This window comes from Pan paniscus, chromosome 1 (assembly GCF_029289425.2).
Source record: "Pan paniscus chromosome 1, NHGRI_mPanPan1-v2.0_pri, whole genome shotgun sequence".
In the NCBI taxonomy this organism is placed as follows: domain Eukaryota; kingdom Metazoa; phylum Chordata; class Mammalia; order Primates; family Hominidae; genus Pan; species Pan paniscus.
Window position 1 is genome coordinate 12,935,550 of NC_073249.2, and position 15,308 is coordinate 12,950,857.

General features: G+C 36.8%; 1 protein-coding gene across 2 annotated transcripts in view; it reads left to right on the plus strand.

Moving 5' to 3' along the window:
- Positions 1 to 15,308, plus strand: part of ERO1B (endoplasmic reticulum oxidoreductase 1 beta) — a 66,348-nt gene that overhangs the window by 38,452 nt on the left and 12,588 nt on the right. For both annotated transcript variants that reach the window (XM_003824508.5, XM_034949449.3), the window contains 5 exons: positions 557 to 630; positions 7,574 to 7,694; positions 8,139 to 8,185; positions 11,135 to 11,146; positions 13,720 to 13,746. In XM_003824508.5, the coding sequence (XP_003824556.3) occupies positions 557 to 630; positions 7,574 to 7,694; positions 8,139 to 8,185; positions 11,135 to 11,146; positions 13,720 to 13,746 (281 nt within the window). The remainder of the gene's footprint in view (positions 1 to 556; positions 631 to 7,573; positions 7,695 to 8,138; positions 8,186 to 11,134; positions 11,147 to 13,719; positions 13,747 to 15,308) is intronic.

Consider the following 15,308-nt stretch of genomic DNA (forward strand, 5'->3'; position numbering starts at 1 on the left):
AGAAATCTTGATCATAGATTTTGTTAAATGTTAACTAGGCTGTGAAATGAATGATACACCATGATAAAAGTGGCATTATTGTAACCAGTGAATACCACATTGGATGGGAGATTATAGAAATACAGTTATTGGTATTTTAGATCTTGTAAGTATAGACGCAATTTAAATTAAAAGAATTCTGAAAGTAAATTTAATTACTTCGGAAAAAATACATTTAACATTATAATTTCTAAGCTAATTGAAAAGTTTAGCTTGAGTTTTGTGTTTAACTACATGTTATATGTATTTACAAATTAATTTCTCCTTGAAATTATTATTATTGACTAGTCCTAATAATTCAGTGTAGTTAAGAAATATAAATTACTCAAGGAAATTAATATATATATTTTCATATAACTTGTTTTTTGTCATTCCTTCATGTAATCACTAATAGCAGAATTGTGACATCATCTAATCGTTAACTGACCTCAGATTATTTTAATTACACTAGAATACAGTATTAAAAGTTTCAGCTCCAAATTTAATAATTTTTCTTTTTTCTTCCTCCTTCCCATAGTAATCAAAGCAAAGAAGCTTTCATTGACTGGGCAAGATATGATGATTCACGGGATCACTTTTGTGAACTTGATGGTAATACAATAAACTATTATAATTAAATTATTTTAACTTTAACCCTTTTATAAGACATTTTAATCAATGAAAATATAAACTGAATTATAGCTTCAGTACTGGATTTTGCTATGTAGACCTTATTATTCATAATGGCATTTATTGAGAGCCTATGTTCCAGGCCCTGTGTTAAGTGCCTTAAATACATTATTTCTGGTCTTTGCAGCTACCTTCATAAGTGTGTATTATTTCATATCTGAGAAAACTGAGTCTGAAAAAGACTAAATAACTTGCCCAAGATCACACAATAGCAAGAGGCTGAGGCAGGATTTGATCCCATATCCGAATCCAAAACCTGTATTCTTTCCATTATGATATACCATCTGCCATGGACCTTCAATTGAAGCCACTTAGTTATAGGTCTGTGAACATTTTGTAAAAATATTTACGCTGGAATTTGCTAGAGGTCTTAACAAACTCATGTAAAGATGCTTTCTAATGCTGGGGAGGACTCTAATTCGACTTCTCCACAGCCCTAGTTCCCTGGAATGGTAGAAAGACTGGACACTCTCCACCAGAGTAACTACCACTTCTCTTAACAGAAGGTAATTGCAGTGACTCAAAATTTTTTATCTATAGGATAATATTCCCAAAGAATTGTGCTGAGCAGGCATAAATCATTCATTTAGTTTCTCTTCACCTTTTTCCTTGGTATTGTTATATTTTTCATAGTGGAAAAGAATTTGGGGATTAAGTGTGCATAGTTGGAAATAGTAGTTCTTTGGAACTCTTCAGGCATCTAGAATGATCTGCTTTCTAAAGTTTTAAAAAAGATTCACAGGTAGAATTGTGCTATAAATCCAGCCCATAGTGGAGTAAGTTAGAGTGAGCTTCTACGATAGTATGGTAAACTGAGAATAATACTGGGAGATGGAATGTTATTTTGGCTTATATGGTTTCAGTAAGGAAATTTTAAAGGAATCTGAGTGAGGTTATACTAAGGGGTAATTAATGAAGTATCTGTCCTCTCTATGATATAGAGAATTGGTAAAAGTTGTATCAAAGCAAGCCATTGAACCTCTCCTTACTCTCACATTTGCTCTTTGGTTGCCATTTATATTTGAGTGCTTAACACTCATAGTCATTTATTTCTAAATTGTCCATTTACCTATTCTTTGATTAAAGTATAAATAATAGTGCTTATTTAATAGGTTTTCAAATTAATAATTTGTGTGACTATATATTACTCTTATGGTAAATAGGTATTTAATAAAAATACTTAATTGCAGGAAGTACTTGCTATAAATAAATTGATATGTAGATTACCTGCCATCAGTATAAACAGTGTTAACGATTTTTTTTTTTTTTTTTTTTTTGAGACAGAGTCTTGCTGTGTCACCCAGGCTGGAGTGCAGTGGCACGATGTCGGCTCACTGCAAGCTCCGCCCCCCAGGTTCACGCCATTCTCCTGCCTCAGCCTCCCGAGTAGCTGGGACTACATGCGCCCACCACCACGCCCAGCTAATTTTTTGTATATTTAGTAGAGACGGGGTTTCACCGTGTTAGCCAGGATGGTCTCGATCTCCTGACCTTGTGATCCACCTGCCTCGGCCTCCCAAAGTGCTGGGATTACAGGCTTGAGCCACTGCACCTGGCCGTGTTAACTATTTTTTAAAATATTAGTTTCTTAAATTGTAGAAAGTAAGAAATATTTTTTAAGAATTTACATGAAATCATCCCCTTAAGATTTTCAAGATTATATTTAAAATCAATTATTTTTATATTCTTATAAAACCATGGTACCTACTAATTGGTTTACCATGACTCTTCTGAGTTGTAATGTTCATATATATTCCAATGGTTTATATGCAGTTTGTTTTTGTTTTGTTTTGTTTTGAGATGGAGTCTCACTCTGTTGCCCAGGCTGGAGTGCAATGGCACAATCTTGGCTCACTGCAACCTCTGTCTCCTAGGTTCAAGCAATTCTGCCTCAGCCTCCCTAGTGGCTGGGATTACAGGCGTGCACCACCATGCACAGCTAATTTTTTTTTTTTATTTTTAGTAGAGACAGGGTTTCGCCATGTTGGCCAGGTTGGTCTCGAACTCCTGACCTCAGGTGATCCGTCCGCCTTGGCCTCCCACAGTGCTGGGATTACAGCCATCAGCCACCGTGCCTGGCCTATAGTAGTTTTTAAAATTACTGTCAGGGTAGCTTTAGAATCATTGTTTAGTTATTGCTGTTTCCCAAATTCAGTGGATTAAAACAAAAATATAAAGAATATTCACCCAGTTTACTAGGGAATCTATCCATATACCCATTTCCTGCTGTTTTGTTGTTGATAATGAGTTCATTTGAATGGAAGATGATCCCTATAGATCAAATAGTAGTTTTTAAAATAATTTAGTAATTTAATATCCTTTAAGGTAAACTGCTTTCCCTACCACTCTTTTTTGTTGTTGTTGTTACTGTCTTTATCATGGCTTGCTTCTTGTTTATGTTTCTCCTCAAATGTCACTTTATCAGAAAAGCCTGCTCTCATCTCGCTATATAAGATAGTAGCCACTATCACTCCCTGTCCCTTTGCTTTGATGGCCCCCACCCTGCCCAAGCACTAACAACTGTCTGACAGTATATGGCATATTATTGAGTGTATCGGTTTCTTGTCAGTCTTCCCCAGCTAGATTGTGCGCTACTTGAGGGCAAGGGCTTTGTTTTTGGTTCACTAATGTATCCCTAGTGCCTAGAATGGTGCCTGGACGTGGTAGATGCTTAGTAAATACTTGCTGAATGAACTAGTTGGTTCATAAAAAGCCTAAATAGCATGATAGATTTTTAGTTTTATTTTTTCCCTTAAAATATGTTCATTAGTAAATTTAATGTTTAAAACAGTAGTTTCTAAATCTGGTTTTGTATCAAAATTTCTTGAGAGCTTTATAAACTGTAGCTTCTCCTTGACTGTAAATCATGTTTTAATAGTGAGTTAGTAGCAGTTTGGGGTAGGGTTGGTGATGGAGGGCTTTAAGCTTAATCCTGAGTCTATAATACAGTATTTTTTTTATCTGTGACCGTAGCAAAGAGCTTGCACACTTAAGTTGTCCTGTATGCTACCATTAATGTTTAAGAGATATATGAGTTAGGAAGTAGGGAGGAAAGTTTAACATCCTAGAAAATGTGGTATGACCTCATAACTCTATTAAATTAGGACAGTGGAAAGGAAATTCAGTTAGAAAAAAATCGTATACTTAAGGCCAGGCACGGTGGCCCATGCCTGTAATCCCAGCACTTTGGGAGGCTGAGGTAGGTGAATCACCTGAAGTTAGGAGTTTGAGACTGGCTTGGCCAACATGGCGAACCCTGCCTCTACTAATAATACAAAAACTAGCCAGGCGTGGTGGTACATGTCTGTAGTCCCAGCTACATGGGAGGCTGAGGCAGGAGAATTGCTTGAACCCAACAGGCAGAGGTTGCATTGAGCTGAGACCACGCCATTGCACTCCCCCCTGCGCAACAGAGTCAGCCTCATGGCAAAAAAAAAAAAAAAAAAAAAAATATATATATATATATATATACTTGAAGAGGAGGAAATAACACTAGTTCAACCTCATAAATTCCAAGAATAAGGAATTATGAAGCTGCTTTGTAGAGGCAGAAAGAAGATAAAACTTTTGTGGGGGAGGGTCATAGTAGAGGGCCAGATAATTTAGAGAGAATTATCTGAATGAATGATGCAGCTGTGCAAACTGAGACAAGTTGCAGTTGAACAAATGAAAATCAGTGTCACAGATGGCCCAGGGATGAGGATGGGCACTACCAGCTAGTGTGTTTGTAGAGAACTTGGCCTGTAGATGCTTTCTGCCACACACGTTGCTCACTCTGGATGTCCCATGAAATTCTTGTCAGTATAGAGCAGAGGTTGGTAAGCTTTTTAAGAAAATGGACTAATGGTAACTATTTTAGGCTTTATAGACTGACTATAGGGTCTCTGTTGGAATTACTCATCTCTGCCATAATAGTGTGAAAGCAGTATGTAAACAAATGAACATGGCTGTGTCCCATGAAAACTTTATTTACAAAAATAAGCAGCAGGCCAGATTTGGCACACAAGCTGTAGTTTGCAAACTCCTTGTATAGGTTAACAAAACCCACTCTTTTCATGATTTGAAAAAGTATTACAAGATTTTTTTAAAAAGTATTGATTAAACTAAGGGAATAAACATTAAGAACATTGAAAATGTAAGTTTTACTTAAGTAGTTATAAAAACTGATGTAATTGAGCTGTGTGTCGTGGTGAGCACCTGGAGTCCCAGCTGCTTGGGAGGCTGAGGCAGGAGGCTTGCTTGAGCGCAGGAGTTCGAGTCCAGCCTGCACAATAAAGTAAGACCACATTTCTTAAAAAAGAACAATGAAAAACCTGATATAATTGATTTTCCTCTTGTGATTTTTTAGCTCCCTTAAAGTATATTTTAAATCATCACGGTTTAATATCTGAATCATGGTTTTTCTTCTTTATTGGTTATTTGGTTGGTTTTCTTGGGAAAAGAGGTTGGTACTAGTCCAATTTGCATGTTTGTAGAGGATTCTATACACATGTAGTCCTACATGTACACACACGTAAATTATTTATAAATACATAATATATATGTGTCAGAGAACATAAATTAATGTTATATTTAATTGTGAAGCTTATATATAATTCAGTTTTGCAGATGAATTTATTCAAGAGCAGCTTATGGAGATTAAAACTATACAACTTAGAAATTAAATACTGAATTTTAAGATTTTTTTTCTTTACTAAAACCCATACTTTCTTTTTTTTTAAAAAAAAAAAAAAAAAAAAAAAAAAGGCTGTTGCCCAGGTTGGAGTGTAGTGGTGCCATCATAGTTCACTGCAGCCTCCGACTCCTGGGCTCAAGTGATCCTCCCACTTCAGCCTCCCAAGCAACTGGGACTAGAGGCATGTGCCACCATGCCCATATCAAAAGCCATACTTATACTTCATAATTTGAATTTTTATTTTAAATTAAGATTTTAAAAGTTATTGTTTTTGAGCCCTGAGTCAATCTGTGTTCTTGGACAGTTTTTTCTATCCATCTGTAAATTGTTTTCCTTGCCTTGCTTTTTATAGTGGAGTATCTTTACAAATTTAGAGCTAGAAATAGAGCCAGTATTCTTATAGTCTGCAAAATCATGTTTCCATTGTCTAAGTTATATACAACCCATTTAATATAGTAAATTGTTAGTTATCCTTGTATTCTTCCTACATCATGAAAGTGCCAGGCAGGTGGATCACCTGAGATCAGGAGTTTGAGACCAGCCTGGCTAAGATGGCATAACCCCGTCTCTACTAAAAATACAAAAAATCAACCAGGCATGGTGGTGAGTGCCTGTAATCTCAGCTACTTGGGAGGCTGAGACAGGATAATTGCTTGAACCTGGGAGGCGGAGGTTACAGTGAGCTGAGATCTCACACTGCACTCCAGCCTGAGAGACAAAGCAAGACTCTGTCTCAAAAACAAAAGTGCCAGGTAATTCTTGGAAGGCATGGATCAAGATGCTGTTTTGCCCTTGTGATCATGGATAATCCCAGTCTGTGGTCATTGACTGTCCAGGGAATACTGTTTACTGACAGGAAAATATACCATCAGGTAATGAAAGAGAGACATTTAATGACCACATTTGACTCCTGTTTTAAACCAGCTGCCTCTGTACTATTGTTTAAATTCATGACAACAAACGGTAGTAAGCATATAAATAAAGGAATATATGTGTGCCATATATAACACTTGAGCATCTATGTATTATGAGCATACATGTGTGAGGCATGGTCATTATAATTTTTCTTTAGCTATGAAAAGCACGTTTCCCATTTCTATTCAGAATGTGAGCTTCAATAATTAAGATTTTTTAAATCTTTTGTATTTCTCAGAGATCTCAATTAAAATGTCCAACTAGGGCCGGGCACAGTGTCTCACACCTGTAATCCCGCCACTTTGGGAGGCCGAGGCAGGTGGATCACGAGGTCAGGAGTTTGAGACCAGCCTGGCCAACATAGTGAAACCCCGTCTTTACTAAAAATACAAAAAGCCAGACATGGTGGTGCGTGCCTGTAGTACCAGCTACTTGGGAGGCTGAGGCAGGAGAATTGCTTGAACCTGGGAGGCGGAGGTTGTGGTAAGCTGAGATTGCGCCACTGCACTCCAGCTTAGGCAACAGAGTGAGACTCCATCTCGGAAAAAAAAAAAAAAAGTCCAAATAGTGGAGATCGGGTAAATACTCATTTGGGTTTCAATATGGAAAATGATTATTTAGTTTTAAATATTTCAACAAGTTTGTGAAAGTTGTGCCTACGATGTTTTAGTTTGAGAGCAAAAAAAACACTTCAATATGTTGACATCAGTAAAAATAGTAATATATAACTTTGAAAAACTAGAGCATGGTATAGCTTTATGAATAATCAGATTTGGATCACAAAGTTATGGAGCCATTTACTTCATGAGTCCAAGCAGAGAGTAGCAGAGAAATCTCTATTTTTAATACAATATATGTTACAAAATGTTTCCAAGTGCGTGGTTAGGTGGATATATTCTTAGAGAAGAAACCATAAGAAATATTAAAGCAGGTTATGATTCTGTTTGGTCTTTTCAATCCTGGGTGGTTAAAACTTAAGAAATGATTCATGTCTCTAATAAGGTGAAGGGGATGTTATATTACTTAAAAGAGCACTGCGTATCCAAAGGAAATGGAAGAGTTGCTTTTTCTTCTCTTAAGGAATTTGTCCAAGTTATTACAAATCTTGCGTCAAGTACGGTCACAAGTATACTAACCACTATACCATTTCAGTTGGAGATTACTTGAAAAGCATGACATTTTTCTTACCTTCGAGTAGTCCGGTTTGCTTTGTACTGTTAAATCTTAGATAAATGGTGAAATATGGATGGTTTTTATGAATTTTTTCTTGTTCAGATGAGAGATCTCCAGCTGCTCAGTATGTAGACCTATTGCTGAACCCAGAGCGTTACACTGGCTATAAAGGGACCTCTGCATGGAGAGTGTGGAACAGCATCTATGAAGAGAACTGTTTCAAGTAACTGGAGGGGGTGGGGGAAGAAGGAACGACTGATAAGAGGGTCGGGAGAGGCTGGGTGCTGTGGCTCACGCCTGTAATCCCAGCACTTTGGGAGGCCAAGGTGGGCGGATCATCTGAGGTCAGGAGTTCAAGACCAGCCTGGCCAACATGGTGAAACCCCATGTCAACTAAAAATACAAAAAAATTAGCCGGGCATGGTGGCAGGTGCCTGTAATCCCAGCTACTTCGGAGGCTGAGGCAGGAGAATCGCTTGAACCCGGGAGGCAGAGGTTACAGTGAGCAGAGATTGCGCCACTGCACTCCAGCCTGGGTGACTAAGTGAAACTCTATCTCAAAAAAAAAAAGAGGGTGGGGAGGGGAGTATTTGTTTCTATTGGAATAAAATTATACACTATAAAAGTTAAAACATTCTATGTTTGGGTATTATGCTTTCTTTTTCAGGCCTCGATCTGTTTATCGTCCTTTAAATCCTCTGGTGCCTAGCCGAGGTAGGTTTTTCATATGTACATTTTCATGCTTTTCATTGTTTATAAAATGTCTTTATAACTAAACTTCATATTGAAAAAACTTTCATTTTTATATTTTGTTTAATTTGAATGATGAACAAAAAGTGTAAGATTAGTTCATAGTCAAGTCTCGAGATTTCTAGGCATGTTGTTTTACATAATTACTGTCATTTATTGAGTGCCTGCTCTGTGCCAGACCCTAAACTAGGAAGTTTATGTAAAATAATTAAAATATGTGAGTAATCAATATATATCAAAGATTTCCTGGGGACTTATTAAAAAATCTGGTTGCTCAGGCCCTATGCTATATTAATTAAGTCAGAATCCTTGGAATGAGAACACCGGGCATTGTTATTTTTTAAACTCTCCACATGGTTCCAGTATGCAACCAAGTTTGACAGCCAGTGTCTCGTAACAGTGCTTCTAGACTTCAGTGTGCATACACATCACCCAGGAGCCTTGGTAACATACAGCTTCTGATTCTGTATTTCTTGGGAGAGGTCCAAACACACTCCTAGGTGCTGCCTCAGGTGCCGACTCATGTGCCACACTTTCAGTAGGAAAAATGTACAACAATTTTAGAAACTTTAGCAGTGCTCTATATCTGTACTGTCCAATAAAGTAACCAGTTTCCACATGGGACTGTTGAACACATGAAATTTGGCTAGTGTGAAACTGAATTTTAAATTGTATTTAATCTTAGTTTATTTAGATGTAAAAACCATATTGTTAAACAGAACCTTATTGTTTTGGTAAGACTACTATAACCTATGCGTCATGTAACATATTTTTGTTGTAGTGTGTGTATACTTTTGAATTTTAAAAATGTGGCTATTAGAAACATTTTAAGTTAACACTCATGTGTGGCGTTATATTTCAATGGAACAGCATTACTGTCATCAGTGGGATACATCCTCAGTCTGTTCTCAGTGAGGAACCAAACCCTGGGAGCAACTCTGTCATTGACCTGCCATTCCAGTGTTTTCTTTAGATGGGGAGTGTTTTAAGAAATTTGATTTCCTGATCTAAATTTGTATCTTGAGACCTTTCTGAGAACCAAATACACTTGGAAGGGTTGACTGCATAGACTGCTTTTTCATGCTTACTCTGTCACAATGTGGCAAATACTTGTTTTCCCCAAATTCACATTGAAACTGCCTGGAGAAGGAAGTTGGTCCTGAAAAAGACGTGCCTGGCTTCTTATCCTTTGTCTCTTTTACTACTTTTGCCTCACAACTTTTCTATTTTCAACTTAAAGGTTTTAATTACACAACATTTTATAAAAATTGAAGCAATATAGTAGTTATATAAAGTGAAAAGGGAAAGCTCTTCTATTCCATAGTACAGAGTTTGAAAGGTGTTCTTCCAGACCTTTTCTACAGCCACTTAACACTTTTAAAGCAGAAAATACAATTTTTTCACTTAAGAAAAACATCAAGTCCTAAGAAACACTTCATTTCCATGTTAGTGATATGTCAGAGACATAACACTGCTGAAAAGATGAGGAAAAGGAAACTACTACATAGAAAAAGAGGAAGGGAAGAGGAGAAAAGAAGAAAAATGAAATATGAAAGAAGACAAGACTAGGTAAAGAGAATGGTTCCTAGCTGTTATAGGAGTACTCTGTGAAGTAATTAATAGCTCTTGCTGTTGCTATTTACCTGCTATCTCCATTGAAATTGGTTGATCAATAGTTCTTTAATCTTCTTAACTCTCTTCCACATTTCCGAGTCATAACCCCTAGGCTTATACAACTATTTTCTAACAGGTTTTGAGCAATAGGAACTTTTGTCCAAAAATGAAATCTTATTTCAGAACCCACATAATAAAGCTGATAGGCAGAGCTGCTATGTTGCCCTAGAGCCCAACCTCTAGGCCTCCTGGAAGCAGCACCTTGCCCAAGGGTTTCACTGATTACAGTTTGGGATATACTCTTACTAAGGCCTGTCTCTGCTGAGGAGCAGTAATTTAAAAGAGAAAAATATTCCAGGTTGGAAACAGTAATGTTCAGAGAGGATTGTGTGCATAATGATTAAAGGAGCAACTTTATGTAGTAATTAATTAATTATTGAAAATAGTGGTCTTTATGACTATTTTTAGTTGCTTTCTGGTGTTATTGTATTTTAAAATGTGCAAATCTTTTTTTTTTTTTTTTCTTGAGACAGAGTCACGCTCTGTCACTCAGGCTGGAGTGCAGTGGTGTGATCTCGGCTCACTGCAACCTCTGCCTCCTGGGTTCAAGCAGTTCTCTGCCTCAGCCTCCCGAGCAGCTGGGATTACAAGGTGCCGGTCACCACGCCTGACTAATTTTTTGTATTTTTAGTAGAGATGGGGTTTCACTATCTTGGCCAGGCTGATCTTGAACTCCTGACCTCGTGATCCTCCCAAAGTGCTGGGATTACAGGCCTGAGCCACCGTGCCCAGCCTTCTTTTTTTTTTTTTTTTTTTTTTTTTTTTTTTGAGACGGAGTTTTGCTCTTGTTGCCCAGGCTGGAGTGCAATGATGCGATCTTGGCTCACTTGAAACCTCCACCTCCTGGGTTCAAGTGATTCTCCTGCCTCAGCCTCCCAAGTAGCTGGGATTACAGGTACATGCCACCATGCCTGGCTAATTTTTGTATTTTTAGTTGAGACAGGGTTTCACATGTTGGCCAGGCTGGTCTCAAACTCCGGACCTCAGGTGATCCACCCACCTCGGCCTCCCAAAGTCCTGGGATTACCAGCGTGAGCCACCACGCCTGGCCAAAATGTGCAAATCTTATACTCTTTGACCTATATTCTGATTAAGAGGACTCATTTGCAGGGTGTCTACTCAGTGACCAAGGTTCGTGATATAATTAATAGTTTAACAGTTTTAATCTCAAAAAATAGTATTGGGATCTGAGCTATGTAAGACATTTTCTAAAATCTTTTCTATTATTTTCTCTTTTAGGCGAAGATGACGGTGAGCAAAACTCATGTTTGTTTGTTTCAAGTGTGGAGGACATTTTTTGTAACAATCAGAATTTGATTTTTCCTTTATGTAATTCAAAAGAAAGTATTCCTGTTTTCTAAGAAAATAGCTACTAATGAATGGTGACCAAAAAAAAAGATTATTTTATATATATAAAGTTATCGTATGTTAAAAAAAAAAAAAGACCATTTTTCCTAAATGCTTAGTTTGTAAATCAGTTCACATTACAAGTTCCCCATTTTCTGGTTATTATATAATTTACTTGAATATGTCCTGAGGAAGTGGGGAGAAGGAGTTAAGGTAGTTTTACCAGATAATTTGTCTTGTGACCTCTTTATTTTCTTATTGACTGAAATTTCTAACCTCAGGTATCAATATAATACTTAATTTGATGACAAGCAATTTATTAACAATTGATTATTGAATGAATGTTGGTTAAAAGATACCCCCAAAATAGCCAAAATAATTATTTCAACTGAATGTTTACCTCTCTGTGTTCAGGGGCACTGATGGGCATTGTCCAGGGTAGGAAGATGTTTAAAACATGGTGCTTTCCCTCTAGGAGCTGAGGATATATAGGATAGTAGGAAAGATAAGCACTGTACATAAACAATGGTAATGAGGTAAAGAAATACTCCATAGATGGTACAAACAGTAGGTGATATATATAGCTCCTTAGAGGAGAAACAGATCGTATCTCACGGGAGTGATGTGGGAAAGCTTACTGGAGGAGAGGTAGCATTTGAGGTGAATTTTGAATAATGGGACAGATTTAGATCCGTACAATTGGATAGTGCATGTTGGAGGAAACAGCATGCAGCTGGGAGTTGAGACAAGTCAGGCATGTTTGGGGAGACAGCAAAGAGACCCTTTTAGTGGTAGGTAAGACTATATAGTGGTAGTTTAAATTAGATTGATAGAGGCCATATTTTTTAGTACGTTGGGTACTAGACTTTTCCTGTTGGCACTTGAGGTGTTTTGAATCACAAGTGATATAATGATAAATGATCCTTACTATATGTTGAATGAATTAATTTGTTAGATGTTTTCATTGTTGTACAAAGTATGAAGACTCTCAGTAGGCAAAGTAATTCCCCACCGTCTAGTTTATCCCTAGACTCCTTACTCAGCTCATCTGAGTGTTCGGTTTTTCTATAATTTCTATCATTCTCAATTTAAAAAAAAATAACATCAAGGATAGGTAACGCAGGAAGTGCATTAACAATTTTGATTGTTATTGACTGCTCTCTTTTCTTTCTCTTTCCCCCACTCAGAAGAAGGTTACAGGGCCAGGAATGGTTCTTTTTTTTTTTTTTTTTCCAAGTGTTTAACATGTTTTGAAATATGTATACATTGTGGAATGGGTAGATTGAGCTAATTAGCTCACATACCATTTTTCTGGCGAAAACACTTAAAATCGCAGCAATTTTCAAGAATACAATACGTTGTAATTAACTATAGTCAGCATGTTCTACAATAAATCTCTTGAACTTACTGCATTTCTTTAACTGAAATTTTGTATCCCTTGACCAGCATCTCCCTGACCCCAGGAATGTTCTTCAGCATTAGTACACAGATTAGTCAAGCCCTTCTGTATTCTATTAACTTTCCTGAAGAATTATTTTGAAAATTAAGAGATTTTTTAGCTGTCCCTTAAAACTTATTAGTCTTAGAAAATTGAGGAAATATTTTTAGTTTTATTGGATTAGGAAAAATGGAATAATCAATAGTTGGACGTTTGTGTTAATTATAATTCCTTATTTTCTTGGAATATTTAAAAGGCACTATGGTTGTTATGAAAAGCAAATTTGAGATTGTTAAAATGTTTGCCCCATGTTTTCAGATATTTACACCTTCAATGAATAAGATTTATATACTTTTTTTTTTTTTAAAGAGGCAGGATCTTGCTATGTTGCCCAGGTTGGATCCGATCTCCTGGGCTCAAGCAATCCTTCCCCCTCAACCTTCTGAGTTAACTGGGGCTACAGGTCCAAGCCACTGTGCCCAGCTCATATTTTGACTGAAATGTTTTCTTAAAAAATTTAATAGTCAAAATATTTGTAAAAACACTCTCTTAAAGTTACTTAAATTATTTGTAGGCTTTATTTCCTAGAACCATATGGTTATTTTTCTATTTTACCTGAAGCAGTAGACATTTTAGAGAGATTACTTAATCTGTCATAATTTTTTTTTTTTTTTTTTGAGACAGGGTCTCACTCTTGTCACCCAGGCTGGAGGGCAGTGGTATGATCTCGGCTCACAGCAACCTTAGCCTCCTGGGTCCAAGCAGTTCTCCTGCCTCATCCTCTCGAGTAGCTGGATTACAGGCCTGCACCTCCATACCCGGCTAATTTTTTGTATTTTTAGTAGAGATGGGGTTTCGCCATGTTGGCCAGGCTGGTCTTAAACTCCTGGCCTCAAGTGATCAGCCCACCTCGGCCTCCCAAAGTGCTAGGATTACAGGCATGAGCCACCATGCCCTGCAGAAAGATTTTATAAACCTAATTTATTCTACTTTATAAATGACCATATAATGTTTTAATCCACTTTTCTCTCTCTCTCAGGAGAATCATTCTACACATGGCTAGAAGGTAAACAGTCTGTTCTAAATTTATTGGATTTTTTGTTTAAAAATACTGATTTATTTAGCATATTTTTGTAAGGTCTAGGATTTTATTACCTAGTCAACTAATTTTGACAGTTTGAAAAAAAAATGTGTTTTAGGTTAACATATGGGGATAAAATTATGTGAAAAGTTTGAAGATAGTGGTCAGCTAAAAACCAGGTTTATATAAATACACAGGCCAAATACTGTCATCAGGTTTTCATAACTGGTTCCCTAATCTTATTTCTGTTCTGTATGTAATGTTCATTCAAACTACTTCTCTAGTAACGAGTATGCAAAATATTTTAAAAGTGGAGACATTCCTTTTGGAAGGAAGTACTTTTTATATATAAAATTAATGGAAGATAAATATGAATTCAAAAGGTTCGAAACATATTTGCCACGTTAATATAGTCTAACCTTGTCTGATTAAAAGATAAAGCAATATAGATCCTGATATATTAGATGCTTTTGCATTCTTGTACTTCCAGTGTTGAAAATATCAAATGCTATTAATGGAAAGGTGAAATGTTATAGGATTTTAATAACTCAGGTTAATAACTGGATATATGATGCTTTTAAAAATTTACCTTACCAAATTGCCATTAGTATATGAAATTAAAAATTAAAATATATTAGTAACAGATAAGCAAGTAGAATGACATAGGAAAATTGATATTTCATAGCCATAACCTTATAGGAATACTACAGAGTAAAACTAATTCTATTTTATGCATGTCAGTTGGTCATGTTATCTTATGAATATTATTTCTTTTTTTTTTTTTTGAGTCAGAGTCTCACTGTTGCCCAGGCTGGAGTGCAGTGGCGCCATCTCGGCTCACTGCAACCTCTGCCTCCCAGGGTCAAGTGATTCTCCTGCCTCAGCCTCCCAAATAGCTGGGATTACAGGCACCCGCCACCATACCCAGCTAATTTTTGTATTTTTAGTAGAGATGAGGTTTCACCGTGTTGGCCAGGCTGGTTTGAACTCCAGGCCTCAAGTGATCTGCCCACCTCAGCCTCCCAAAGTGCTGGGATAACAGGTGTGAGCCACCATACCTGGCCTATTTCTTTGTTTGTAATGAACTATGTGCATATGTTGGCCATTATTAAGGTGAACATTATTGATGTGCAAATTCTGTTAGGAGTTATATGAGAAAATCACTTATGTAGAAGATGTTTAGCTTTGTTTAATAAGCTCTACTCTAAAGATACAAATTGTGGAAAGTAGCATTTAGGCTAGAAAAGGTAGTCAGAGACTCTGAGTGTTAGTAATGAGAATGAAATTTAGAAACAATATTGGATTCTATGTATATTATATCAACCATTCTTCCAGTCTTACTGTTTTGAGTATCTGAATATTGATACATGGTTCCAAAGAGCATTCCCTTATAGGCAGCTGACTCAACCTTTTCTGAGATTCAGTTTCCTCATCTGGAGCGTGGAGAGGAGCAATAGCAGTCCTACTTACACTGTGAGTGTAGATGATTCCTGTAAAGTTTCCTTTGGAAACCACAAATCCACGTCCAAATGCCAAATATTACTGTT